Here is a 26,944-nt window from a genome sequence, read left to right on the forward strand (position 1 = left end):
GGGGTGGAGTCTGAGTTTCTTTTGTCTGAAGACCTACTTTTGCCAGCCAGCATGTGAAATATTTCAGTATCAGATTTTAAAGTGCAAAGAGAACTTCCCAGCCTCTGATACATTTTTTTTTCCTCTCTGTATGAGACAGATGATGGAAATGCATTTAGTATTTAATTTCTGTGTAGACCAGTTTCTCAACAAAATAGTGTGTTTCCAGTGCCCCTTCTACTGTACAACATTTGTAGGGAAATGAGCAGCTCTGGTGAGTCTCAGACATGCAGCAGTCTGTGGATACGTTCTCTTTCCGTGCCTAAGACAATCTGGCTATACTATGCTGGAGAAGAACCTTGGGCTGTAATGAGGTCTCTTGATGCAGCCTTTAATCACCTGGAAAGGAAATCAAAGCAGAGAGATAAACTGGTCCATTTGTTTTCATTACAATTACTAGTTTTTACAACTCTGTGTAAACAAAGCCCATAAATATGGTGCTGGTAGACTTCTTTCTCCTAAGCTCAGCTCTACCAGCTGTTACACAAATCTTTTGGCTCAGGAAGCAGGAGGTTTATTTTTAGGTTCTTTAGTGTGGAGCTGTCAAGGATGCCTTATCTGAATTGTCATTTCCAGCAGCTTGTGGCAAAAGAAGAGAGTAAGAATCTCTTCTTTCCCTTCGCTAAAGGTCCAGAGCACTTCCAAGCTTCAGATCTTGGTGCCTCTGAAGCCCCAGCAAAGAAAGGTGGCACAGACAGGTATTTCCCGAGAGGAGGTAGAAGGAACGAGCACAGATAATATCATTGTTCTTGAGTTGGTCATCAGCTTGAAGGTGACATTGGCCTTTGTGTCCCCTGATGGTAACATCTTGACACTCCAGAGGTACCTCACTAAGGCCCAGACTGAGGGGAATGGTAGAACAGAGGAATCGGAGAAAGGCCCTGAATCTTTCCTTGAATGCAGCCTTTCCTACTGTGAGTAATAAAGCCCCTTCCATGGCAAGGGTTGCTCCTGACCTGATTTCAGCCACCCAACAGAAGCACGTTGGACCTGAGTCCTGTCACTATTATGCTGCAAGTAAAATGTCCTGCCTCACATGAGAACCTGAGAAAGGGGGCTGCATAGACCCCACAGCTTAAACATTATACTGGTGCTGTGAAAGGGAGAGGTATTGAGCTGTCCTCAGAAAAGGAGGGATGGAAGATGGGCGAGGTAGGTAAAATGGAAGATAGAATCATAGAATCATAGAATCATACAGGTTGGAAAAGACCTCTAAGATCATCGTGTCCAACCATCAACCCAACACACCATGCCCACTATACCGTGTTCCTAAGGGCCTCATCTACACGTCTTTTAAATACTTCCAGGGATGGTGACTCCACCACTTCCCTGGGCAGCCTGTTCCAAGGCCTGATCACTCTTTCAGTAAAGAAATTTCTCCTAATGTTCAATCTAAACCTCCCTTGGCGCAACTTGAGGCCATTTCCTCTTGTCCTATCGCTAGTTACTTGGGAGAAGAGACCAACACCCACCTCGCTACAACCTCCTTTCAGGTAGTTGTAGAGCGCGATGACGTCTCCCCTCAGCCTCCTTTTCTCCAGGCTAAACAACCCCAGTTCCCTCAGCCGCTCCTCATAAGGCTTGTGCTCCAGGCCCTTCACCAGTTTCGTTGCCCTCCTCTGGACACGCTCCAGCACCTCCATGTCCTTCTTGTAGTGAGGGGCCCAAAACTGAACACAGGATTCGAGGTGCGGCCTCACCAGTGCCCAGTACAGGGCCACGATCACCTCCCTACTCCTGCTGGCCACACTATTCCTAATACAGGCCAGGATGCCATTGGCCTTCTTGGCCACCTGAGCACACTGCCGGCTCATGTTCAGCCGGCTGTCAATCAGCACCCCCAGGTCCTTTTCCTCTGGGCAGCTTTCCAGCCACTCTTCCCCAAGCCTGTAGCGTTGCATGGGGTTGTTGTGGCCGAAGTGCAGGACCCGGCACTTGGCCTTGTTGAACCTCATACAATTGGCCTTGGCCCATCGATCCAGTCTGTCCAGGTCCCTCTGCAGAGCCTTCCTACTCTCCAGCAGATCAACACTCCCGGCCAACTTGGTGTCATCTGCAAACTTACTGAGGGATCACTCGATCCCCTCGTCCAGATCGTTGATAAAGATATTGAACAAGAACGGCCCCAGTACTGAGCCCTGGGGAACACCGCTCGTGACCGGCCGCCAACTGGGTTTAACTCCATTGACCACAACTCTCTGGGCTCGGCCGTCCAGCCAGTTTTTTACCCAGCGAAGAGTGCACCTGTCTAGGCCGTGAGCCGCCAACTTCTCTAGGAGAATGCTGTGGGAGACAGTGTCAAAGGCTTTACTGAAGTCCAAGTAGACCACATCCACTGCCTTTCCCTCATCCACTAGGCGGGTCACCTGGTCATAGAAGGAGATCAGGTTGGTCAAGCAGGACCTGCCTTCCATGAACCCGTGCTGGCTGGGCCTGATCCCCTGGTTGTCCCGGACATGGCTCGTGAGCACCCTCAAAACGAACCGCTCCATGATCTTCCCCGGCACCGAGGTCAGGCTGACCGGCCTGTAGTTCCCCGGATCCTCCTTCCGGCCCTTCTTATAGATCCGGCCCTTCTTATAGATGTGATATAGCAGTAGGGTATGTTTCTGTAGTACCAACTGCTGTCTGCATGGCTACACCAAATCTATCCTCTCTGTCTTCTTAACCAATTCTTCTCAGTTCTATCATCTTTCTTTTGTTGCTCTGCTCTGGTGAAGCTTCGCAGTCTGCTCTGCTCCCAAAGGCATGCCGTGCCAGTGCCTGAGGGCAATTGATGGCTGCAAGATTGTTGTAGGGGGTCTCCACAAGTGGATTTAGCATGTGGGGCTACGAGAAGGAGGAAAACCACAATTTTATGACATCTCAAATGGAAAAAATAATAAGGGGAAATGGCTTGTGTGTTGTCGGTATTGGTTGGACATCTTTGGATCAGTCATGGCTCTTTGGGAGTTTACTATCCCAACTTTAATTTCTTGGGGCTTTGGGGATCTGATTACTAGTTGTATGAACGAGGAGTTATAGGGAGATAGTGTCTCAGGGATTCAGTTGCAGCTGAAGGAAAAATATACCATTTTCAAATGATGAAACAATAAAACAGGAAAAAATGAAGGAATACTTTGGCAGCTTGGAATTTCTGTACTAAATTCAACAAGTGGAGAGCATGGTGACTAGATGGATCTGACTGTCAGGAGTAGTCTTACAGTGGTTGAGTAGGGGTGGGTGTTATTTTAGAATTAAATGAAAGAAATATAAGATAACAGGGAGAAATGCAATTATTACTCCTATCCTTTTACTTGCTGGAGCAGTTATCTACTATGGTACAGACTCCTTTGTTTTTGTGGTTGGGGTGGTTTTTTTTTTTTTGCTAAGTAAGGGCAACCTTATTAAATCCTTCCTATGTCTAATTTTAAGTGTGAAAAAAAGATCTTTCTTTGCCATGGGTGAAATGAGGACCATCCATTTATTCTATACAGAATATTGTTCCAAGATCTTGCAAGATGTTTCTCCTGTAGTACTCAGCTGCTCAGTGTGCCTTTAGAAAAAATGTTGATGTTGTCATCTCCTGAAACTTTTTCACTGCAGTTTGTATTTGTTGCATATGGCTCTCCACTTCCATGTAATGGGTCATCTCTGGCTGTTGTCAGACATGGCTTCTCTGTTCTGTACTCTCAAAGCTGAAAAATGTTGTGAGTTTTTCCTCCAGTTCATTTTCCTTCTAGGAATGAGCTTTCTGACATGTTAATGATGGCACCACCTTCTTCTTTTGTAATTTTAGCTGTAACACAGATGTGTAGAGAAGACACACCTTGCAATTTTCTGAGTGGTTTACAACCTTTTCTCAGCTTCTGAGCCTCTAATTTTTTTCCAGTGATCGTGGTCATTTTCCCTCTGTAGAGAAAATTTAAGACCCTGCAACAGACTTGCTTTTTTGAGTTACTCTTTGCAGACCACTTGCGTGCAGTCCAATTTCCTACAGAAATGTTGACCTAATTTTATTTTTCTTCTGTCCCAGTTTGATTTTTTGGCAGGAACCCTCCACACATCATGCAGATTTTTCCCACCAGCTCTGGCTGAGAAGGTGTTAGTTTGCTTTTGTGCTTTTCTGGGATCAGAGCCATCTTTTCATGTAAGCAATCCAAGCTACTGTTTGGGATCGTGCTCTTCTGAGGACATGGCAGGCCAGGCTAATCTGCCCCTCCTCTTCCATCATCTTACCATGTGTCAGCTGCTGCCCAGTGATTACCACTAGGCTGACTCTCACCCTGCTGGATTAGTATGAATACATCTTTCCATCATCAGCTGGAGGTTTTGTCTGGGAGAAGTGTAATTTTGTGTGTAATAAATGAATTGTTCCTTTAAGTACATATAGTCCAGCTGTTCTTCCTCACTTTATCTGATGCCATTACTTGCAAACTTCAAATTCACTCCAGGGTTGGCTGGCAGACAGGGAACTATTGAGATTGTCTCCAGATGTTTGCTCAGGCCAATAGACCTGATTTCATAGCAACAAAAAGTATTTGATTTTATTTGTATATAAGCTTTTTATGTATGTTCCTGATGCCCTAATTCTTCTTCTGTGTTTAAGCAAGAAAACCCATAAATGTCAAAGCTCTCTGAATTTCTTTAGGCTGTTGTCTATTGCTTCAAAATCTATACATGACATCTTCAGTGTGCCTTTTGCTGTAGTAAAGTGTATCCAGGCTATTGTATGCTTGGCCTTTCTTCAGCTTGTGCTGAACCTTCAGTCTTCTGCCTGCTTCCCCCATGAAGAACAAGCAGGCCAACCTGGGAACAGGGAACCTAACATGAAATTCATCTCAATTAAATCGTCTATCTGCGGTGGGGTTATCTCCTTCTGCACTAGTCACTTCTTTTAGTGCCTATGAAGAGAAATGGAGGCTTCTAAGGCTTGAATAATATGTAATTTTAGAAGTGTACCTTAGTATGGGAATTGTGCTTTAGAAGTGCCTGTTTTGAGCCTGTTTCTTGCCCGTCTAAAAATGAGCCTTGATGACTATCTCGGATGTGGATGACTAACATCAGGGGGTTGAATCTCTTCCTGTGGTTTCCATGTTTTTCCTTCATTGCTCATTCTTCTCCCCTCTCTCCTTAAGTGGAGTTTAAGCAGGCCAGTTTCTCAAGCTGCTCCAGTTTTGAGAAGCTTGACTTCTTGAGCAAAATCATCCTTTTGCATTTTTTTTGCTAGCTTTCATTGGGAAAACAAAGGAAACACTCAAAACAGATTACCCCACCCCCAAACAAGATCATCCAAGCAAGCCAGCAGGATGTGTCACCCTGAGAGATTGTACTGGAGAATTGCAACAGCATTGAGGCATTTTTCATATGCAACACTGCGTGCACGTGTGTGTGTAGAACTCCTTCCTTTCCAGCTCTGTAGTTCTGAAATCTGCGAGTGTTTCCGGCGTGTTGCATGTGTTCGTGACATAGAATTTGACACCAGGGATAAAACCCCCTCTTTAAGGGGCTTGTTGCTTATCTTGGAAACAATGTGTGTTAAATAAAATGTTGCAAGTGTTCTTAGAGTTTGAAGAAGCAGCATTCTGCCTGTGGTATGTAATATCTTTATGACTCAGAGTTGTGCTGAACAAGACAAGCATGAGTTAAGGTTCTGGCCTGTGGTGAAATAAAATTGTATATCACTTGGGCTGCCAAGGTCTTTCCTCACACAGGTTGTGTATTCTTGGTAAAACACAGGACTGTGTTGGTGGATGTGATATGACTTGCTACGATTCTTGAATGTGGAGCATTGTGATGCTGTTTGGATAAATATTTGCTATTTACCTTCTTGATGTATGGCCTTTTCTTTTTTTAATGGTAGGTCTAACTAGGCTCCTTAGCATAGGCAGTTCTTCCCCAGTGCTCAGTACCCATTTTCAAAGACTGCGCCTGTACTACTGAGCTGGGGTGACTTCAAAGTCAGGTGTGAAAACAGAGCTGCTCTTGGATCCTGCTAGTGTGACCAGGATGATACTTTCAGGGTAATACTTTAGGTGCTTCATCAGGCCTGAAAGCACATTAAAGGCTATATTTTTTTGACACGCAATGCTGGCCCCTTCACCTTCCTGCATCCCATCTGCCCTGTGGCAGTGTCGCATGCCAGTCTGCGGGCAGGCAGAAATTCTAGGGTCATGCCTAGTAAAAACCCCTGTTGTCCTCTGCAAGGGTAGATAAGATTCATAAGCATCATTCAGATGGGCTCAATAGGGAATTTGAACATTGCATGCTTGTTCTCAAAAGCACGTCAGCTTTCAGGAGGCTCCTGGAATCTGCTCAAATAGATGCAGAAGTTGCTGGGATCGGCCAAGTGCTCTGACTGTATTTACTGAGGTGCCTCTGGGGTAGATGCAGGATTCTGAGTTTATTTTCATGTTAAAAAACTGAATTTTGTCACCCCTGCCTTGAGTCAGGACTTTGTCCTTCTGGTTTGCATACTGCTTCTGAATTGCTCCTTAGTCAAGTCCTCTGCATGCCACTTTTTAGCTGTGTCAAGGCACAAGACCAGCCCATACAAACATAAAGACCCATAACGATCTTAATTTTTCATTCATGAGAGTAGGTCAAATAGCACAAGGGAGTTGCAGAAAGGGCATACCTTCACAGTACCCCCTGCTGGTACACTAAGTCCACCCCCCTTAAACCTCAGTGTGTTGGAGTGTTCTGGGAGGTGGAAATGCCAGAGATTGCTTGTCACTAAAGAGCCAAAGCAGAGCTTTAAAAAGGGAAAATCTTGGCACCAAACAAACCTCATTTCTTTCCGTCGCTTAGTATTCAGGACAAATTAATCTCTATTGAAATACTTGCCACTAAATTTGTTGTCTCTTCTAAAAGCATCTCTTCTCCCGTGAAGGGAGATTTACAGAAAGTGTATATATATATATATTCAATTTTAATGAATATTAGAAAACCCTTTATTGTATGTTTTATTTAGTAATTCAACATTAACCTTTACATTCACATCTGTAAATAATACTATAAAAGTGAACGGGGCCAGAGAGACCTTTCAGGAATTTTTTCTGTCATACAGCTTTAAGAGTAAATCATCTGGTTAAAATTCAAAGTAGACACCCAGAATAAGTAGGTGAATAAATAAATAAAAGTTCTTGAAATGAATAATATCCTCCTTATCTCTTTATCTGAAATCACCTAAAGGCTGCAAGTTCAATTTAATCCTTCTACCATCAGTCAGTCTGAGCTTTAATAGAAAAAAGGGGGGAAAAAAGTACTCAGTAGCTGGTCTCTGGTTTTTAACTTGATAGAGAGAAGGATGCTCCCTGAATGAGAGACTGTGGGAGACATAAGTAGTTAGAAAGAGATTGTGCTTCATGCCACCGAGCTATCTGTAGCTACTGCTGCTATCCAGCTGCCAAAGAAAAGGAAATGCTAGGGGCAAAAGATAAAAGAGAATCTAAGGAAATGGATGCATTTTGCTAATCCTTTCCTCTCATGGTGAGAATTGTTAATATCTGTTGCAGAATACAATACAGATGCTAATCCCATTTGCACTTGCTTGTGAATGGGAGTTAACTGAGGCTAAGCTGCCTGGAGCCTGTGATTTGCACAGCACTGTGGCTCAATCTGCAAGTCGCACCCAGGAAATGGAGAGGATAGCCAAGTTGTTTGGTACAGCTGATGCAACTCAGTCTGTGTGCAGAGGTCCTTGTATGTGTAAAGCCATGTCAAATGACTCAAGGAATATTGCTGGCAGGCACCGTGCTAATGTCAAGGCAGAGTTGTAGCACTACAGTTTTGACTATTGGACGGTGGATTTTCAATTATTGTTTCTAAAAATCCGGATGTTCCTTCAGAAGGAAGGATGTGATGCTGTTTGGATAAACATTGGCTATTTACCTTCTTGATGTACAGCCTTGATGTTGACTTCATAAGCCTATCCTCGATTTTGGAGAAGGAATTTTCTTTTTCTGGCTCCTTTAATTAAAAAAGATAAGCAATGCTTTATTTTGTATCTACGGATAATTCCTTTTGGGGCAGAGGATTCTCTGCTGTATTTTTTTAGACTATCACTGTAATTGGTTGACCAGAAAAGCAGAGGAAGCCCAGATAACGTGGGTTTTAGTGCAGTATCTTACCTTATCTAGTGACAGTGCCAAAGAAATACTGCCAAATCAGAATATTCAGATCATGTCTGATCACCTAAAGACCATGGGGCAGAAAATCTTTCCTAATATTTCTTACCACAAGCCCAGTGATGTTGATTGGAGTGAAGTCTACATAATGGGAACCCATTTTGACATGAAGATTGGAGGATGCCTGCTTCCATCTCTTTTCCCCTGATGTGCTTTATTCACTGGCAGCTTGAGCTGTCACTGGCAGAAACTGGACTTCCCCTTGGCATAGATGCAAAGGACTGATTCTTTTGTCTTTTCACATACTAGTTGCATTAGATACTTGATGGGATCTGAATTTCAGTTTTTGAGTTTCCTTTTGCTAGCTATACAGTGGTTTGGTTATGTAGTTGACTACAAACATAGTAAGAATTAATCAGCTGCCTCAGGCTTTGGACACTGCTCAAACAGCCCTTTCCAATCACCTTTGTAAATTGTTCTATGGTCCAGCTCTGATGTGGCTGCTGGATCTCTGTGGTCAAAGATACTGCCCGTTCAAGGAAGTTTAATATTCAATGCTAGCACATATAGTTTATCTTCCCAGTCACACTTAGCCATCCATTATAGCTGTGCCATAGTACACATCACTAGGTTGTGAACCCTTCTAATCTGAACATGGACCTGCCTCCAATTTGTAAATCCAGTTGCTCAAAATCAAATCAAATGCAGAACCTTTACTCAAATGATATCGTTTTCCCATTAAGGACCTAAATTTGGGTATTACAAACATTTAAGTTTGTAATAAGTTTTCTCAGCTCTGTTATCTACCTCTTTAACCTGCAATCAACCCTTATTTTTGTAAGCCAGAATTTATTTCAGATGAAATTTATTTGAAATCCTGTTCAAAACATTGCCTGTTATTTATTTCTCTGTGATCTAGTTGTAAAGCAGAGTAGTTATTTCTTACAGTGTATTTTTTTTCTGAAGAACCAAACTTGCTCAAAGTTGGAGAAAAGGATCTTACGTATGCTTTGAGTGAGTGGATTGTGGGTAATAAACTAATTATATGGTGTTTGTGGTATTAAGCTGATTATGTATGAAGTGAACCTATGTCTGAGACTTAGTGTGGAGCTGCATGGAAATTTGTTTACATTACAGCTGCAACATTTGTTAGCCAGAAAGACTCAAAATGATTGTTAGATTGAAAATTTGGCTTTCAGGAAGAACCACTTCATTATCTTTAGTATTTAACTAATGAGCAGATTGATTTCTAACTGATCTCAAAATTTAGACCTTGTTCTGAACATAGAAGTTGGAAGTTAGGAGCAATTTCCTTTTCTTTCCCACCCAGGAGAGAGATGTAATCCACACCATAAAAACGAATCTCAGCATGACCTTGAGTAGAGAGTCACTACCTACCACATCATAGTCATGTTAACTAATCCAATTTGTCTTTCATTCTATTTAATGTTAGGAATTTACATGTCATCAATCACCTGCTTCCTGTTGTGCTGAAAAAGTCAGGGGGACTGCCAGCTTTGTCATATGGCAGCCAAAGTGAATGTGTTGACAGCTGAAATCAGGAAGCACAAAAATATTTGAAAAGGTTGTAGAAAAGCCAACCTGCTTTTGAGTTTCAACAGCTCAGTCTGGCTTAAACATGAGGGGAGGAGATTGCCTTATTAGCCTTCCCTGGCAGCGAGGCTGATTGAAAACTGTGCAGGACAATCCATTCCTGTTCTTTAATCTGAGCTGATTTTAATACTTTATTTAGTGGCAGCCCTTCCTCTTCTTCCTCAAAGTTTATACTTCCTCTCTCTCTCTGTCTTTCAGCTGTACAGCTCCATGGACTTTGGAAGAAAATGGCAGCTCATGCATGAGCGGGTCACACCAAACAGGTTTTACTGGTGAGTTATGCCCTCAGGCTTTGCTTGCTTTGGGCAGGTCATGGAGGGGAGAAGGGCATCTAACTTGAACGGATTGGTTGCTTTACCTGAACACTAAGTATGCCCTTGGTTTTGGTCACCATCAATGTTATATTCTCAATCCATAGTATGTATTTTGCAGTGCTATGGCTGAATGTCTCCATGTTTGTACTCTTTCTTGTCTGATAACAGTGGTGTCTTGTAAATACGAGTACAAGTCTTTTGATAATTGCAAACCTCCTGCTACTTTGTTACATACCTACTTACTGTAACACAGAGAAACTGCCCAGTGCTTCAGTGACAAAGGTATGATCATTAGACCTCCTATTTTTAACCCTTCTGAGAGCTGCTTTAGCCTACACAGTCTTTGTGCAGAGCCAGTCACTCTGACCAGTCTCCTTATGCAACCATTTGGAGAAAGGATGATTCAGACTCTGCTTTGAATCACTCTCTGAGGAGCCAGTTTCTTTCTACTGACTGGTGAGAGCCCAGGATCTGCAAACAGTTTGCTAAAAATCTGCTTTGTGACTATTTTCCTTTGCATTTCCCAAGCATCAGGCTCCAAAATTGGGAGAGTGTCTTAAAAACAGATGATTACATAAATTTACTTCCTGTCTCCAAGCTCCTCCATTTCAGATGTTGCTTTTCCAAACTTCTCTCCACCATGTGAAGGCCCAAGAATTGAATTTAGAGAGAAAGAGAAAACCCAGCAGTAGTCTTCTGCAGTTAAATCTAGGATTTGGGGCTTGAATCAGATTCTGAACACTGTACTACATGCCAGATGATGGTGTGTGTGTGAACATGTAGAAGTGCTGATTTACAGAATCTGTGAATAGTTGAAGAAGTGCCTAGTCCTTAAGGCCAAAAAAGATCGTAATATTAAGGAACCAGAGGCTCTTATTTACAATGGTTAAAAATAAAAAAGAACTTGGATGACTTAAGAATTGGCTCCCAATTGCAAAGCATGATGTATATATCTTAGAGTCAAATTCTCATATAAATTCTTACATGTCATTAAAAGTACCTGGAATCCAGGCCCAAAATATCTGTGGATTGGATTTGCAGTATTTCCACACCTTGCAGTGGATATAGACACCTCATGGGATTTTCAAATTGTCAAGGTCCTTCTGCAAATCTCTCTAAACGGCTTTAGACTCCTGCATTTAAAACATGACTTTCTGGCACCAAGTCTGGAGATTTCCCTCAGTGTGCCTGTGGATTTTGGACAACGTAAGAAGGTTTTTGAACATCTAGGAAAGGAAGTTGTAAAGCTCCTAAGTCACATAGACCTGCAAAATGTATCAAAGATCTAGAACCTTGTCTAACCATGTCACCGTTTCACGTTTCCATAGTGAAGGAAAGGTGGTAATGTTCTCCTGGTTGTGGTGGCAGGTGGTTGATTGACCTAACTACCCAAAATCCTTTGATTTCAGTATTCATACTAGGTGCATATGACAAAAGCGAGTGTAGATCCTCTCCAGGTGTATCCTTCTGTGGAGTAGAATAGCTGGTCTTATGGGATAATTGTACCCTACCCTTCAAATAGCACAGCTGAGCTTAGGGGAGAGGCTTTCTTGGAGGATAAAGTGCAAGGGCTGAGCTGACTTGGGAACAAAGCAGAATGTTTTTCTAAAGGAGAGGCTGTGTTGTTGTGGTTATTTTCTACTTTCATATAATAATGGTTAACGGAAACTGCCTGTTTGTCTCTGTCCATTTGACACCCAAACCTGTAGATTGTTTTCCACAATCTACCTCATTTTTCATCCAGCCTTTTGGCTGCATAGTTTGAAAGCTGCTTTTTAACACTGCGCTATATAAAGCCTCTGTTTCAAGTGTCTCTTTCTCTTAGAGAATGTAGAAGTCTTCTGTAGCTAAAACTCATATGGCATAGACTTAAAAATCTTTATTCCACTCAGAAACAGTAGAATTCCATTGGCAATAAACTTTCCAAAAGAGTGAATTAGGGTTTTCCCAGAGAGAGAGAGATTTGAACCAATTCATAGTGCCAGGGGTCAGAGATGTTGAAATTTTGGAATGTAATAACTCCCCTTAGCTGTCCAATTTCTTTCTTTTTTCCTTTCTTTGTTTTTAAAGCTGCAAACTGTGATGGTTTACAAGCTCTGGCTTCTATGATGTGTACAGAAAAAGAAATGCAAGAACACTTTAGCCTCAGGAATTTGGTGATTTCTTTTTATTAAGCTATGAAAGAGGAAGAAAGTGGGTATAGCTCCAAGTTTCAGAAAGAGATGAGCCACTACTCTGTGGAGTTCATCAGCCTATCAAATACTACATTATCAAACCTCTTAATCGAAACTTCCTGAAAGGTGAAATAATAATGATATGGAGATGCCAAAATCAGAGGTAACCTGCTCATTTGTGCTAGTCTGTGTTGTTTATTAGTAGGGGCTCAGGCAAGCATCCTTCATCAAATGGGACAGTCTTCATTTGATTTGAATGTGGCTGGCTTTATCTGGGCAGCCTTTGTCGAATGTTTTTGCCTTCAAAGCATGACTTTTATCTCTCAGGCTGCTGTGAGTGGGCTTGCGAAGACTATAATCTTCACCTGGTTCATGGGATCAGTCAGCCTGACAGGGAGAGGTCTTGTTTTTCTCCCTGAGACCTTTCCAAATAATTATACCTTCCCTGAGAGAGCTCAGATATAGAGACTTTAAGGCTAGGAGAAAATTACGATTGCATCAGAACTCGTGAGGTTGGGATGTGAATTTTCACTCAGCACAGTAAGCAAGACACCTCTGTTAGTCACGGACACACAAGTCACTCTGTGCATTTTGCTGTAGCTCTGGCAGGCGGCATCTGTGATGGCTCCCCACTGGTCAAAAACAAAGTCCTGAGCTCCAATCCTGATCTGTGGCTTTGTATCCTGGCTCTTGCCTTCAACTTCTTTCCTTAGTCCCAGATTATGGTGCTAATCACTGGGTTGTAGTTTTGTGTACTCATCCCATATGGCTGTCACATGTCCCGCAGTTTGTGGGACATCTCTCATCAGTTCCTGCAGCCAGCTCAAAGTTTGTGCATGAGCTGAGATTCATCTCTGGGCCACTCATAGGATTTGAGATCTCTACTTCTGTAGTAGTGATTCATTTGTTAGCTACACCCACTTATGGCAGTGGCAGAGCTTGAACAGAATGTGTTAACTGATGTGAGTACAGGCATCCAGATTTGGCTCCCACATGCCTTGGCCTCAGAGATTTTAATAACTTAGGATCCTGTAAGGCTGGAAATAGGCACTTACGCTAATGTGATACAGAAATTCCCAGATCACTCATCACACTGAAATTACTCAAGATAACTGGAACCAGTATGGGTGCAAAGTTTGTTAAAGACAAACTCAATGTTCTTTTCTTTTAAAACACATTTCTGCAGCTCCCTCTGGGCCCTGTTCATTTTCTCTCACTGTAACTTAGACACCTGTGCTGTCATGTGGAGGGATATAAAAAATACGGTCCATATTTTGTACTGTAGAAATACGGGAAAGTTGGGAAAGTTTCCTCTTCTGTAATACACATGGTGTGTTCTGTGCTGACTAAATACAGTCTCTGTTCAGATAAGAACTCAAAGGACTTGAATTGTCCTTAAGCTGCTTTACCACCTCTGCCTTTTCCTGTGATGGGACAACAGGACTAAGCAGGTGGGCAGGACAGATTGGTTAATGGAACATTCACCAAGTCTTGTTCAGCACTTTGCTGGACCACAGCTTTTCCATGTCATCTTGGGTGACTCAAGGTGACTTTGCCTGGTTACCCCCTAGGTAAGACTGGGATAGGAGAGCATTTCTTTTCCTTGTTGGGTATAGTGGGTGAAGTACTCAAATATTGTGATATCAGGTGCTACAGCAGTGGATTAAGAGCACTGAAGGGCACTAGAGAATTAAAAAATGCATTAGTGGCATATGAAGTCCTTTCATAATCTTATGGCTTAATTCTTTAAAATGTGGAGTTCCACAAGGTGACCTATATTTTCTGGCTCATCAGCTAAATGGCTGTGAATATCATCCCCTGTCCCTCAGTCTTCAGAGGCCCTGCCCATGTTTGCTGAGCAAACACAGGGATTGCCATCCTGTGCAGAGGACAGAGCTATATTCCTTGGGACACCCACCCCGTTTCTTAGGGTCTCCCCAGGCTGCTACTCATTCACGTTTCCTGCCTCCCATCATCACTTGGGAATATGAAGCGGTGGATGTGAGACCAGTTTCCATTTTTTTTTGTCTTGTACATCTAGACATTTACCTTTCTCTCATTTATTTTTTTTAAACATGCTCTCTGGGACTTCGGGTGATTCTGTCAAAGCCTGGAAGCGGGAACAGTGGGGAAAACCCATTTGTGTGGAAGAAAGGGAGAAATCTGCACATCATTTCTGAAGGCTACGGGGATATTTGGAGCACTGAAGTCAGTGCCCAGGGTGAGCCTAGTCAGTAAAAGATACTGAAATACACACTAGTGACGAAAGCTGGGCAGAAAACAGCAACGAGGCAGGAGGGGAGAGACAGCAGGTTGAGGAAAATAGGACGTAGGCTAGCCTGGCTTCAAGGAGCAATGTTTGTATCCGCAAAGAGGAAAAATGTGGTGTAACAAGCAGTTCTCAAATAGACTGCTGATTCCCTTTCTGAGACTCCCCAGAATTTTATTTTTTCTTTTTCTGTGATAACCAACCAGATTTCTGGTTGTTTTGGTATCCATGAATGCCAGCCACAATCGTTTTGAACTCCAAGGATGAAAAATCGGGAGAAGGGAACAGGCTATGCTTTCACTGGGAGAAGGGAAGAGGCTGTGCATCCACTTAGGCTATGCTTTGGATTTACAGCTTTTCTGACATAGTTGTTTGAGGCATGAGCCAGGAAATTTTGTCTCTTGAGGGTAAGGTTTTCAGTCCTTTTTGTCATGATTTTGTATAGCAACAGTGATAAAATTTAGCTAGTGTATTTCTATTTATTTGCATCTTGAATTTAATGAAGACTATAGTGGAGGCTGGTTTGGATATCTGAGAGTAACGTAGCAGAAGATAAGAGATTTACCTCAATGTTTCAAAAGATTATGATCTGGGTTTGGATCTGCAGCTGGGCAGAAGTTTGTGCCTGTTTTTATTTCCTCATCTTTGTGACAGCACTGATATTTCCTAATCCCAGTGCCAATTTGAGTCCTCACAGACTGTTTCAGCAGCAGTTCCAGAAGTGACCTTTGGATACAGCTAAGGTTACCTTTACTTGACTAGTTTGCCAGCAATGAAATGGTTAGTCAAATATGTGCCTGTCTCTCCTGTAAATCCCACTAATCATTAACTACCAGATGGTATCTTTGCGCAGTGCTGGGGAAACATCGCCTGATTTTTTACAGCCAAGTTTAGTGTTAAGAAAACATAGTCTTGTAAATGTCAAATTGACTATTAAGTAATCCTGCATTAGAGTTTTTCAGAATTAAAACCATACCATACATGGAGCTGTGGATAAAAGGAGTAATTCCAGTTTGGCAGCCATGGATAATACCAAGTATAGCATCATCGAGGCATACACGCAGTGGCTATTCACATAGACTGCACATGAAGAACTGAACAGGGACCTATTACTGGAGGCTCCTGTGGGCTAATGGCTCATTTGCCTGTGTTAAGGGACTTGCTTCCCATGCCCTGTGGGTGAGAACACCTGGGAAAGGTTTTTCTCCCAGAGGGTAATGCTAATATAAATATGGAATGTGTTACTCAAGCTGCCACGACCATGAACTGTACTAGGCTGAGGACAAAATTTTCAAACTCTAGCCTCAAGCTCTGTAATAAGAGTCCAGGAGACATAAGACCTTCTTAAAAGGTCTTGGCATATACTGAAAGATTTCCTTGCAAGGTCACATTAGTTAATTAAAGATCACAACACCATGGTGATAATAAGACCAATTTTATTTTCCTTTTTACTTAAAAGATGGGCAAGTGGGAGAACTGTGAGGTTAGGGATTTTCTTTTCATTTTGTGTGCCTACAATTAGTGCAGTTGGCACTATAGATATTTAACGTTTCCTAACATTAGGTCGTAGCTGACTAGCTTGTGATTACACAGTAACTCAGTGGCAGAGGTAGAAATGGAACGTGGATATAGAGTTGGATAATATTTGTTAGCTGAAATAGTGTTTATTTTTGTTGAAAAAGTTTCAACTCAGTAAAGAGATTTTAGAATTCATGTTAACATTATCAAAATGTTTCTCTCAAAAAATTAAACTAAGGAACATCCTGAAATCATTGAAATTTTTTGATGTTTTTTAAAGTGATTTTTAAGTTTGAATAAAATCTCATTTTGCAATATATGAGCTTTTGAAATTAAAGTAGGGAAAGAGTGCAGTCTGAAACAAAGTGTCTGGATAAAGCCAACATAGAGGGATCCTGATTCCTATTCCCATCTTGATCTTTTGTGATGCAGAGCAGATACTGGTCCCTTATGTCTAAGTTAGATGTTTGGTATGCTTATAATGTACTTCTTCATAACTGTGATCAGTAGCTTACAAGAGTGATCAACAAAGTTTGAGAAATCTTTGTAAGTTTTACTTTTTGCTTTTGTCCTTGAGCGTATTTTTCCTTAAACTTAATCCTATCCTGGTTTTCAACTATAGGTTGCTAAGTTTTCTTCCAGGGATGTTGTGATAGATTTCATGGATATCTAAGAGTATAAAATCCTAAATGACCCTAAGAAAAGGAAAATCCTTCACTTTCTGTCTCTGGGAAACCCTGCAGGACAGTTTTATAGAGGCTGCATAGACTCCACCTGTTCTATTTGTGCCTACAGTTAGTATAATTTTCAGATTACCGTTCCTGTTTTTGAGAACAGTCCACGTTTTTTAAAAACTAATTTATAAGAGATTGACACAAATAGTTGGATCTCGGAAAGCATCTTTGTAAAAGGTGGCAAAAAACCCTGGTACACTACTGGAGAAGTATTATGGAATATTTTCTAGTTTATCTGGGACTAAAAGCAAAGACATTTGGGTTTCTGGGTTATATTTACACTTTATGCCGACTAATAGCTTCATCTTACAAAGAAAATTTGATACAACTAGTCTCTTGTACTATGAATTTAAGCTCTAGATAGTAGCTGATGCGTTGGAAGAACTCCTAAAGGATGTTCATTGCCTGACATTGCTGTTGTGTGGTGCTCCTCTCCGTATTGCCTGCTTTCCTAGGAAAATAAGTGTTTGACTTTGTAAAAGTCCTGTGGGTGCCATGCTCCCTGGGCATGAGCTCCATCAGGCTTCCTGGGCTCAAAGCTGTTTTAGCAAGGAAAAGGAAAAGCATACTGGCTACAAGGTTTGTGTGTGATCATGAAGAGAAATAATTTAAAATACTTTAAATTCTCCTTTAAAACCCATGAACCACATAAGAAATGAACCACGAGAGAAGAGCCATATAATAGCAAACTTACAATTCATATACCACCTCTGAAATTCTGGCTGCTATCACAGCCAGAATGAGTTCTTTCAAAGGGTGGTATAATACCTTCTGGGAGGGCAATTTTGGAATAAGTTGCCTTTGAGGACCTTTTCTTTCTAACCTCCTTTTGCTTGAGAAACACAGCATATCTTGCAGAAGGAGAGATTACCTCTTCTCCACTAATGTAACTGTAGATGTCCTTGCATAAATATTATCTGGCTTTTAGAATTTGTGATTTGTTGTGATTTTAGTACAATTTGTGATGTTAGCCGTATTTATGACTTTAATGTACTGCGGCTGGCAGTGATTTTTTTTTTTTAACACTGAAAAAGAAAGGGTTGAAATATTTCTGTTCATTGGTTTTAAATTTAATGCTTACCACTAAATGTCACATATTGTACTGCAGTTAGGGCTTTCAGCCGTCAAAAAAAGCCTTTTGCTTTGGTCTCTCATCTATCAGGTTTCTTTATGTCCCAGGGGCCAGTCTCTTCTCTTATTGCTAATCTTGGATCTCTCTGTAATCCCCTCCACTCTCTTGTGACTAAGTGAGAGACTGGATAAAACCAAATAAACCGCTAGTAAGAAAGATCTAAGGAGGAATTTGTTGAATATTTCTTCCAATTAAGATTGATCCCAATGCCATGTCTGTCTGGACAGTGCATGGTGGAAGGATCTGTTTCCTTCTCATGCAACAGGGATAAGATGTCCAAAATTCACCGCTGTGTTTCACAGGCCAGTGTTGGAAGCTTAAATGCTGTACTGCAGACTCATGCAGCCTGTCTGGGCTGACTTCATTCTGTCTCTCCCTGATGCACGTGAACTCAAACACAAATTAATTTCAGCCTGTCAGTAATGGTCCCAGAGTAATTCTTTGTGATACTTTGTAGGAAGCAGTGATGAAAGCCAGCGCTCTAATTAATATATTGAATAATGCATCTCCCTGAGGCATATGGGGATCTCCCATACTGTCATAGCTTGGCAAAGCTAATCAAAAGCTAGGCTGCCGGGCTGATGGTAGTATCGTATTTTGTACTCTCTGGCTAGCAAGGAATATTCTCCCACTTTTTTTGTGGGGGATTTGGCTTAGGTTTTGGGCTTTGTTCTATACCACACTAATCTCTGTTTCTGGGCAAATGGGAGAATTTTCATTGTGGGAGAGAACCCCTCTTGCTTTTAGATGACTTGCAGAGAAATCTTAGGGAGTTGTTTTAAAAGTCACCACTGTTCTGACAAGTTGAGGAATGACCTTTTCACATACTCTGATTGTGGACATAATTTTCCAGCCATTTCATTCAATGGCAAAACACCTGCTGACATCAGGGAGATGAGCAGCTTTCCTGGACCCAGCCTCCCTGCTGCCCCAGACATCATCCCAGATGGCCCACTTGGATTTCCAGAGATGCGCCTTTGTGTGGGTTCTTACAGTTCTTGTTTCTTTACAGCAACTGGGGCTGGAAACATTCTTGCATTGGAGAAAGTTGCAATCTAATGGAGAATTTATCCTCAGTAAGTACATCAATACTATCAGGGACCATTTTTGCTTGAAACTAGATTTTCAGTCATACCTCAAAGCTCTTCAGGTAGATTTTCTCAAGAAGAATCAGGAAAGACCCAGATAAATTCCATTTCATTTCCCTGAACTGACTTCAGCCTCTGAACGTTTGGAAGTTTGCCTGCCATTAAGTTGAACAAAAACAGTTGTTTTATTTAACAGAAGGAGCTGAACCCATGCTGTGCAGAAAGAACAGTCTTATCATGGCAAAACAGACAAGATGTTTCTGCATTCATTTAAACGTGAGCCATTTGTGTTGCTCAATAACATCCATTAAAGATAAGGAGGTCCCTCTTTATGCCTTCTGCCTGTTGGAAATTAACAAACTCTCTTAGAACGACAATTCATCAGCAGTTATATGAGGCAGAATTCATTCTCGGCAAGAGAAGAAATTGAAACTCCCATCCTTTCGTTCCCTGACATTCCCCTGAGCCTCCTCTGTAGAATGAGATGAGTTTAATTCTACTATTGTTAAGCATAGTGAGCACGAAGCTACATCAGAACGTAAGAGCGGGAAGGAGTATCTTATTAGCTGCACTACAGGTTCTTTTAAATAATGTTGATTCAGTAACTTGTCTCTTGCTGATCATATACAGAACAAGGATGAGAAGCCAGTGAGTGAGGCTGTTTTACTTGCATATTTGTAGTGAGCTAATTGGAATAGGAGATAGCAGTGGTTATCATAGCTCTGTAATTATCTCACAGATAATTGTCCTCCATTGGGCAGAAGGCAATGAAAATGGGATGTAGACACATTTTCATGTTTAGTTCTGTGGCTGAGTTTAAGAGAGAGAAACATACTGACCTGTGACTGCCAGCAAGAACTGAGGAAATAATAAATAATACCTGTAGACTTCAGAGCTGATTGCTGTAGATCTGGGTTTTCTCCCATAGGAGAAATGGGAAAATAAAGAAAAACAAACCAAAAACCATTCCAGATTTTTGGACAAAGGGTGCAGAAAGACTCTTAGGTTTTGCTCACAATATTTTTGGTTTTCAGGTTTTGATTGAAAATCTTTGAGGGAAGGAGACATGTTCCATTATAATATTGATTTTAGGGGCAATCTGTAATAGTGACTCCCTAAAGCCATTTCTGGATCTGCTGTAGTTTCTCTAGAATTCTTTTTTTTTCTTTCTACAAATCATTAGATTTGAACAGTGCGTTGACACTTTGGAATTTGCCTCGAGGATAGAAAACAGCAGAGTATTACTTTTCATTTGGCCTTGTACATTTCTTTCCTTTTATTGCTCATCTATAACAACAGATTAAGAACCCAACAAAGAGAAGCTCTTGATTTACCTACAGCTTGACCGTACATCTTTACTTCTTGACATGTGGGTAGCACAAACTGCCATTGCAGCATTCTGCCCTGAGCTTTCTTACTTGAAAAGGGCAATACTTTGGGGATGGGGATGCTTTGGGACTCTGCCGTTGTGAAGAGCTGGGAGTGCGTCTAGTGCTCAGTCCCCCTGGGCAGCCTTGTCGTCTTATTGTTGGTGCATCCATCTAACTTGAAGCAAAGGAACGCACAAAAGCTCCATGGTTTCTCTTGTCTCTCCTGCTACAGTGTCACTCTTCCACAGATGGAGAGACCTGCAAGTGGCTGTGGCCATTTGATTCATCTCCTCTCCATTCTGTCTGTGTGGATGCTTCTGTTTTGAATGCAAACCTGTCTTGTCACGAGACACATGGTGATCTGCAGACCTCCTGTCACCATTGCTTTTACCCATCATAACCATGCAGACTTGCTGTTTCTACAGACAGAGCCTGTCTTTGCATATCTGTCTGCTGCCAGAATCCTTTTTGTTTCCTGCTTCTTCATCTTTTCCTCTTGTGGATGTTGAGACAAATGAGCATCTCGCTCTCAGTGGCTAATTGAGTGTGATTTTTTTTTGGGCAAGGAGACACGTTGATGCATTTACACTTGCTGGTCCAGAACAGAGTAGTTTATTCTCCTCTGTCTTTCTCCTCCTTCCCCTTCTTCTTCTTTCCTCTCTCTTCCTTTCCTGGCTGATTGTTAAAAGTCAAAGAATGAAATAAGCCATTTGTTCTCTTCAGGTTAGCATCTGAAATGAAGAGAAACAACTGTCACAAAAGGTTTGTGACAGAAATCTAGTTTTTCACATTGCCTTTCTCTAAAATGCATAAACTGAACCACAAATTTATTTCCAGAATGTTAGATGTTATCCCAGGGTGATTCTTCACAATATTCTGCAACAGGGACTGTGGAGACTCATCCTTCCTTAACTAATGCAATGCACAATGCCCATAGGTGTATGGGGCTTCTCAGCATATCCTCTACATTTTGCCTGTGCCAAGTTTCATACTGGCATCCCCTCTTTGGACAATTTAAGTTTTATTTTTATTCATCTACTGCTGCATTCATTTATTAAATGATGCTCTCACTCTGAAGCTTTTCAGAAGCACTATATTCTGCCTAGGACTCTGTTAATAGCTGAATCACTGAGCCTTAGCGTTTCAGGCATGTCATAATTTCAGTCAGAAAATGTTCATACAAATGAGGCAATTAAACACACAGTGAACTGAGAATCCTTATTTTGGTGTAAAACATTATTTGAACAGGTCATGTTTAAGATACTTTTCTGGAAGCCAAACTCAAAAGAATGTTATGAGTCTCCTAAACATTCCCTTCCAGGGAGGGAAACAGTAACTCCAGTGAAGTCCTTGGCTGCAGGACTGATGGGCTGAGCTGATGGTGTCTTTGAGCATGTACTTTGCTTTTCTAAAGTGGTCAGAAACAGGGCTGATTCATGTTTCCTGAAAAACCAGAGCAATAATCTATAGCAATTCCCCATCGACATGACTTTCAAAGGAGGGTAGCCAAGCATTGGGCAAACATTAATTAACTGGGCTTCATAATATAATAGGCACTAAACTAATTTTAAACCAAATGCAGGGAAAGAGATGAAAGTCACTCAATATTTCAGTGACCAGTCTTGGAAGAGAAACAAAAACTCTGTGCTTGAGGTTCACAGATCTGCGCAAAGCACAGCTGGCTGGAAAATGTCATTTCCCCTATTTATTTATTTTTTCCAAAAAGCTGAAAAACACACACACCACACCACCCCCAGCCACCCACCCACCCCCCACCCCCCGCAAACTGTTCTACTCCTAATTTTTCCATTGGGAAACAAAGATTTTTGGTTAAGTAGAATGAACTATTCCTCTGGAATGGATTCTCATCCCAACCCTCCCAATAATTTGGCTTAGATTTTGATCACCAAGATTAATTTTGTACACAATAATTTCTGCATTTTGGGTTTCCACTTCTCCTATTTTTCTGTTTTTTCCTCTCCTATTCCAAAAAAAGAGGGATGGTGGGAGAAGAAAAGGATGAGAAGGGAGACAAAGCTAAAAATATGTCATTAGTTAGTGTTTCCAAAAATACTTTTTTATTCTTGTTTCCTCAAAGGAATAGAAAATTAGAATATTAAAATAAAATAAAACAAAAAATTGTCCTGCAAAAAATGTCCCTTTCTTTGGAAGGCAAGACGGAATCAAACCCTTCTGTTTCAAACTTGTCCACCATTAAGTTTGCAGACCTCTAATCCCAGGTAAATCCGCTCTCTCCTCTCTAGAAATGCCTTCCTCAAAGCATTGCTGTCTGGGCTGGATGCACGTGGGACAGAGCGCTGATGGTATATCGTGCACTGAAGCTTTGAGATGTCTGCAAGACAGTAACATCTTAACTTGATGAGCTCGTGCTTCATTACTACTACCATATCCTGAAGCTGGTGCTGCTAGGACTTGCAAAAAAAGGCTTCTTATTCAATTAGGATAAGCCCCCAGGGCTGCTTTTATATATCCTGGATCGGCTGTACCCTGATGAGTCAGGAGCAGCAAGCTGCATGGGAGTAGCTTATTTAGTTCATAAGTAAGCAGCAGGACTGTGACTGCACCTGGGAGCACACCCGCTATGAGTGCTGGCTTGACGTAGCTGACAGATCTGCTCCCTGCCTGAATCTCAGTCCCCATGAGAAGTTATTTCAGGCTGGGAAATTAAGATGCCACCTTCAGCACATGCCCTGCCTGTGCTGCTGGCCCTTTCAAACCTCAACAAGGCTGTAAGTAAGGATCTTCACCCTTCTACCCACACAATTTTTTGAGTATATTTTACAAAAATTTGGTTGTGTTTATTGGGGTTTATAGTATAGATTGGGGAAGAAATACCAGAGGACTTTAAAGGACTAAGACCTATTAACTGAATGAGAACTAGACACAGAATTATTTGTACTTCCTTAGTTTTTGGTATTAGCATACAGGGAAAAGAAAAAAGCATGAATCAGCAGCAGCTTTGTTCTGTTGATAAATACCCTTTAAAGGCATTCTCAGGTTCAGTGGCATTTCTTTCCCACTGCTGTTAATTTCTGTGATATAAAGAGTCACCTTCTTTTAGGCAGTGGGAAGAGGAAAAAATGTTTCTGTGTGCAGCAGAGCCTGCTATCTTGTGTGGATTCTCTAGTGACCGGTGACATGGTTGAATCTAAATGTCAGCTTTTCCTTCAAGGAAAGGATTGATTTGGACCTCTTTATTCTTCCTGGCCTGCTGTATCCATGAAACAACTGTGTGTAGCAACTTTGTAGTTCTGGGACCTGTAATCCACTCAGTTTACAGGTAATTCATTCAGACGTTCAGCAGGTAGTGGGGATGAGATGCAGGTAGGCAGATGCATGTATGCACACATGGAAACACATGCAGAGGCTGTGAACACCTTAAGTTTTGTTTCCATTGAGATACCAAGCAGAACACCTTCTTGTTCATTGGGACCTTTTTAAAAAGGATTGGGTCTGCTGAAAAGAAATTAGCTGAGAATAAACACTTGGCAATTTTTTTGCCTTATCTTGCAAGCTAAATCTCACAACAATTACTTCTGCCGATGTCCGGATTTGTAGCATCACGGAAATTAACACTGGAAAAAGACATAGAAAGCTCCAGGGACCTGGCTAAGACATTTTCTTACAGTATCTTCCTGCCCAGCTTTTTCTCCAAGCTTCATTTGAAATATGCTGTGCAAGGAGGTTTTGTCTATAACTCTTCAGAGACCTTGTCATATCCTACTCTGTCCAGCAGCGCCTCCCCCTTTTCAGCCACAGAGAACGGTACTGTATTTATGTGTTTAATAAATACATTCTTTCCCCTGACAGTTCAACATTTGTATCTGTTCTTAACTAGGGTAGTTTATGGCCTGGGGTAGATGCAGCTTGTGTGCACGTTGGCTGTTACGTGTGCAGAGTTAATTGCTGATGGATCTAGTTTTAGACTTGACTGCAATAAATAACAAATGAAAACACAGAATTCCCTTGACCATCTGAAGGTAACTGCAGTTATTGTTACGTAGGCAAATGAGATGCCATATCAGATGGAGAAGGTAGCCTTTTGGCTGTTGGCCAAGGTTGGAAAGGTATGTATAATTTAGCAACGGCGCTATGTGAAAAGATCCAGATCAGTTGAGCAGGAATAGTAGGGATTAATTTCTGGTCCCGTCCGCCCATATAGACATGGCCTTTTTGTTGCTTGGATGAGTTATTCCCATACGCTGCTTGCCGGGTACCACACAGAAGTGTTTATTCACTTCTGGGGCAGGATACAATCAAAATTGCAGCAGACTAGTTGGCAACATCTACTAATTTGACTGCAGTTGCCTGCAGCAAGAGGATGTGTTTTTCCCCCTTTACATATTATTGCACAATATATGTGCCTCGTTCTTTCCCATTTCTAGCCCTTTTCTACTGCACAACATCCTGCTAAGTAGTCTCCATCTGTTTCCTCCGTTTCTTTACATGAGCAGTGACGATTGCCTTCAGTTTGACATCCTAACCTGCAAAAATGAGTTTCAAAGCTGGCACCTTGGGAAAGCCTCAATCCCTTGCAAAAGTCTTGATTTTGTTTTGCAAAGCCAGAGCTGCTGAATGCCATCTCGACTGGTCAGAAACCCTGGCAAAAAGTTCAACCCAGCAGATTCCAGACCAAGTTTGACCTGATTTTTTACCTTGTTGTAAATCCTTGACACACATGTTGCTGATGTCCAGTGATACCCACTCCCACCCACAAGCTGATGAGTCTAGGAGATGGAGGAATAGAGTATCTCCTATTCTCTATTGATGGTTTAGGGAGCAAGAATCAACAGCAGGCCGTCTGAATTGCTCAGCATTCTTGATCTAAGATGGTAGAGTAGCTAAATCTCAATGCTGTCTTTCATTTTTAAATGCCTGATGTCTGGAAAATGGGTAGAAAAAAATGCAAAAATCGTTTATTCCATGGAAAAGCAGTAGAGTTGGTAGGAACAATAAGCTGAGGTGTGCAGCAGGCAGGTAACCTGGAGAGTCTGTGTATGGCTTTTTTCCTTTCTTTGCATATGCTAGCATGTTTCATTTTGAACTATATACTGTCTTATATCGAGACATTTCAGGAATAGCTACTTACAATACAGAATACTGTGTTTTCCTTGCCCTTCCTGCTTGCTCTCCCTCCTGGTCAGAGATGAAATATCAGCAGAGTGGCCTAATAAATGTGCATCCAGGCACAACGCTCTTCCCTCAAGATAGAGATAAGGATCTTGCCAGGGTCCTATCCATTCTTCAGCTTTCAAGGACACACAATCCTCTTCTTTCCTTCCTTCTTTTCAGATCTTGTGAAAACCAAGAGCTACTATGAGAACAAAAAAGAAAAGCAGCAGCAGAAGATAGAGAAAAAGTAACCATTGCTTCCTTCCTAATGGGATTCAGAGGTAGTTTGAATTCTTAATTGGCCAATGATCCTGCACCAGCTGCAATACTGCTGCAGGCTCTACTGCTTTTGCAGCAATTGGGGAACATGTCAGCAGGAAAAAAAAATGACCTTTCCTGTCACTTCTGCCTGCATCCTCTCAGCATTTTCTCATCCGAGTGGTGATAAATGAATACAGATGGTGGAGGATGTTGATTTAGCATGGTTTCCCACAGCGAGAGTGCCCTTTTTCCTCCCCACGGCCATCCAAGGCAGCAGCACGCACGGGTGCATTTTGTGGACCTTGGTTTAGTTTTTGCTGTCTGGAGTTTGTGCACATACAAAACACAGAGCTGAGCTGTGCATGGAGCCTGAGGTGTGACCATGTGGCAGGAAAACTGTTTTCAAGCTGAGCTTAGGCTTCTGAGTGTTTTTAAATACTCTTGCCTTTGTAAGTCTCTGAAATAGAGCCATTTGTCAGCCAGAGCGCCATGAAATCCCTTCCCAGCCACCCCACTCTGTGGACTCCACTTGGCTTTAGAAAACACACAAAGGAAATGGTAAGTCGGGGATGCTGACATCTCTCCTCATCATACTTTAGTTGCTCAAATAGTTTTGAGCAGTACATCCTCCAAATGTTCTTCAGAGAGATAATGTATGAGAAAATATAAGGCTGTGAAGGTGTCTCTTCTTGTTTTGTTGCTGCTCTTGTATTGCCAGACCTGAGAGGTTGTTGTAGTGAGTTCTCAAGACCAGAGAAATTACTGCATAGGGTAAAGGAATAGCTTTACAGTCATGTGTGCATTGTTGCAGCTGTGCTCCAGGACCTGCATTCACATCTTGCTCTTTCCACTGCCTAACTTTTTTGCATTCTTCATGTAAAGCTTCTCAAAACAAATGATGAGAGACCACTTACTGAAAATACCCATATTCAGGAGTCAGAGCACTGCAAAGCAAAGCTGTGTTCTTTGCCAGTGGGAACAGACGTGAGGTGAGGCATGAAGAAACAGCATTGATTGGGGATTTGTTTTGCAATCAGAGTCTTTGATATAACAGAGCGACTTGGTTTGGGAGAAGGAAGGATGACCGATGCATTACTTTACAGGCTTGTTATCTGCCTGCAGATAACAGGAGCTTGTCTTTCTTTTGGGTTGCAGGAGATTGCGTTGTGAGCTTTTCCACTTGAAGTATG

General features: G+C 41.7%; 1 protein-coding gene across 1 annotated transcript in view; it reads left to right on the forward strand.

Moving 5' to 3' along the window:
• SORCS3 (sortilin related VPS10 domain containing receptor 3) overlaps window positions 1-26,944 on the forward strand; it is a 323,974-nt gene that overhangs the window by 200,895 nt on the left and 96,135 nt on the right. Inside the window, exon 5 of the mRNA XM_075154994.1 lies at window positions 9,960-10,033. Coding sequence (XP_075011095.1) covers window positions 9,960-10,033 — 74 coding nt within the window. The remainder of the gene's footprint in view (window positions 1-9,959; window positions 10,034-26,944) is intronic.

Source organism: Calonectris borealis, chromosome 7 (genome assembly GCF_964195595.1).
Source record: "Calonectris borealis chromosome 7, bCalBor7.hap1.2, whole genome shotgun sequence".
Lineage (NCBI taxonomy): Eukaryota > Metazoa > Chordata > Aves > Procellariiformes > Procellariidae > Calonectris > Calonectris borealis.